Source organism: Morone saxatilis, unplaced genomic scaffold, assembly GCF_004916995.1.
Source record: "Morone saxatilis isolate NCDOM2014 unplaced genomic scaffold, NCSU_SB_2.0 Contig17, whole genome shotgun sequence".
Taxonomy (NCBI): Eukaryota; Metazoa; Chordata; class Actinopteri; family Moronidae; genus Morone; species Morone saxatilis.
Window position 1 is genome coordinate 6,818,437 of NW_023339729.1, and position 1,393 is coordinate 6,819,829.

The 1,393-nt window shown below is 37.8% G+C and overlaps 1 protein-coding gene across 1 annotated transcript in view; it reads left to right on the forward strand.

Annotated features, from left to right (window-relative positions):
- syce2 (synaptonemal complex central element protein 2) overlaps positions 1-1,359 on the forward strand; it is a 1,709-nt gene extending 350 nt beyond the window's left edge. Inside the window, exons 2-4 of the mRNA XM_035660231.1 lie at positions 24-103; positions 261-375; positions 543-1,359. Of these exons, the coding sequence (XP_035516124.1) occupies positions 24-103; positions 261-375; positions 543-743 (396 nt within the window). The 3' untranslated portion in view covers positions 744-1,359. The remainder of the gene's footprint in view (positions 1-23; positions 104-260; positions 376-542) is intronic.
- The last annotated feature ends 34 nt before the right edge of the window (positions 1,360-1,393 follow it).

Sequence of the window (1,393 nt, forward strand, 5' to 3'; positions counted from 1 at the left end):
TCTCTCTGTCCTTGGCAATAAAGACAGAAGACACAGAGGATGACTCTTCAAGAGGGAAGTCCTCAAACGTGAGCATGACTGAGATGCAAGAGCCGCTTTCCAGGTACAGAATTACCTTTACAGTCCAATCACATTCACTGAAACAATAATCCATGTAGCAGCTATGTTGAGCAGAACTGTCAACTTTCAACCCAGGATGAACAGTAGACATTTAAAGTTAAATCCAATGCAACCTACATGTATGACAATATCTACTGTAGCTCAAGAATAGATGACATCAGCAGAAGAGTGCAGGATCTAGTTGAAAAGATTAACGACAGCCGCACCAGTGACCAGACAGTGATGGACAGCTTTCAGGAAAAGTTAGTGGAGAAGGTACAAAACGTATTTCATGCTTCTAGTCCTGTTCTACAGCTATGTACATACTTGCAGTACTCATGCAGAAGTAACATGCCAATTGTGGATTGATGGATATATTCTGTTGTCCACTGTTTGTTTTGTACTTTGTCTGATTTTTTTTTACCCCACATTTAATTCCCTAGGTGACAGAGATGTGCCAGCAAATGAAGGAGCACATGTACACGGTCTACGAGGAGAACAGTAATGAGATGCAGGTGAAGCTGCAGGAGCTGTCAGAGGTGTTAGAGAGCTGCACTAAGCTCAATACAGAGCTCATGGAGGCCACCAACGCGCTGGCAGGTCTCAGAGAGGGTCTGGCCATTAGCAAAATGTCCGAACCCTGATCAACTAGTTCCGGTTCGGATGTCTGTATTTTAAACTAGTTCATGTGTTATTCTGAAGTTGTGTACCTGTTCTTTTTTCAAGAGTACATGACTGTGTCTTTGTTATCAGGACAGTAGTTCAGGATACAGCTTATGATTGAATCCAAAACAAAAGCTGAATCCATGTTTTAGTTATGTTCAATTTCAGTATTTGTTGAGTCAATAGATACAACTAACAAGAGCAATTCAAAGATAAATTATTTGTCTCTCAGGTATTAACATTTGATATTAATATATTATATTGCCCCACTGTGTCTATATAACATTTGTATTTCACCAGAACTTAAATGTGTGTGTGTGTGTGTTTGGTGACACAGAATCTCAGCGACACTCACTCATTCAAAGCCATTTATTTACATATCATTAAATTATCACATAATAAACCAACTCATAATGCCACAACTTTTACATGCACCTACCTGATCAATACCTGAAGTATATTTCAAGCATCTTAACTGTACAAATGTCGTGACAGTTGGACCCATCACTTTCTTAAGTTGACCTTACACATATATAGAAGCAGTAATAATCCACTCCTATCTGTAGTTTAAAAAAAAAAATATATATATATATATATATATATATATATATCAATGTAATAAGGAAATCTG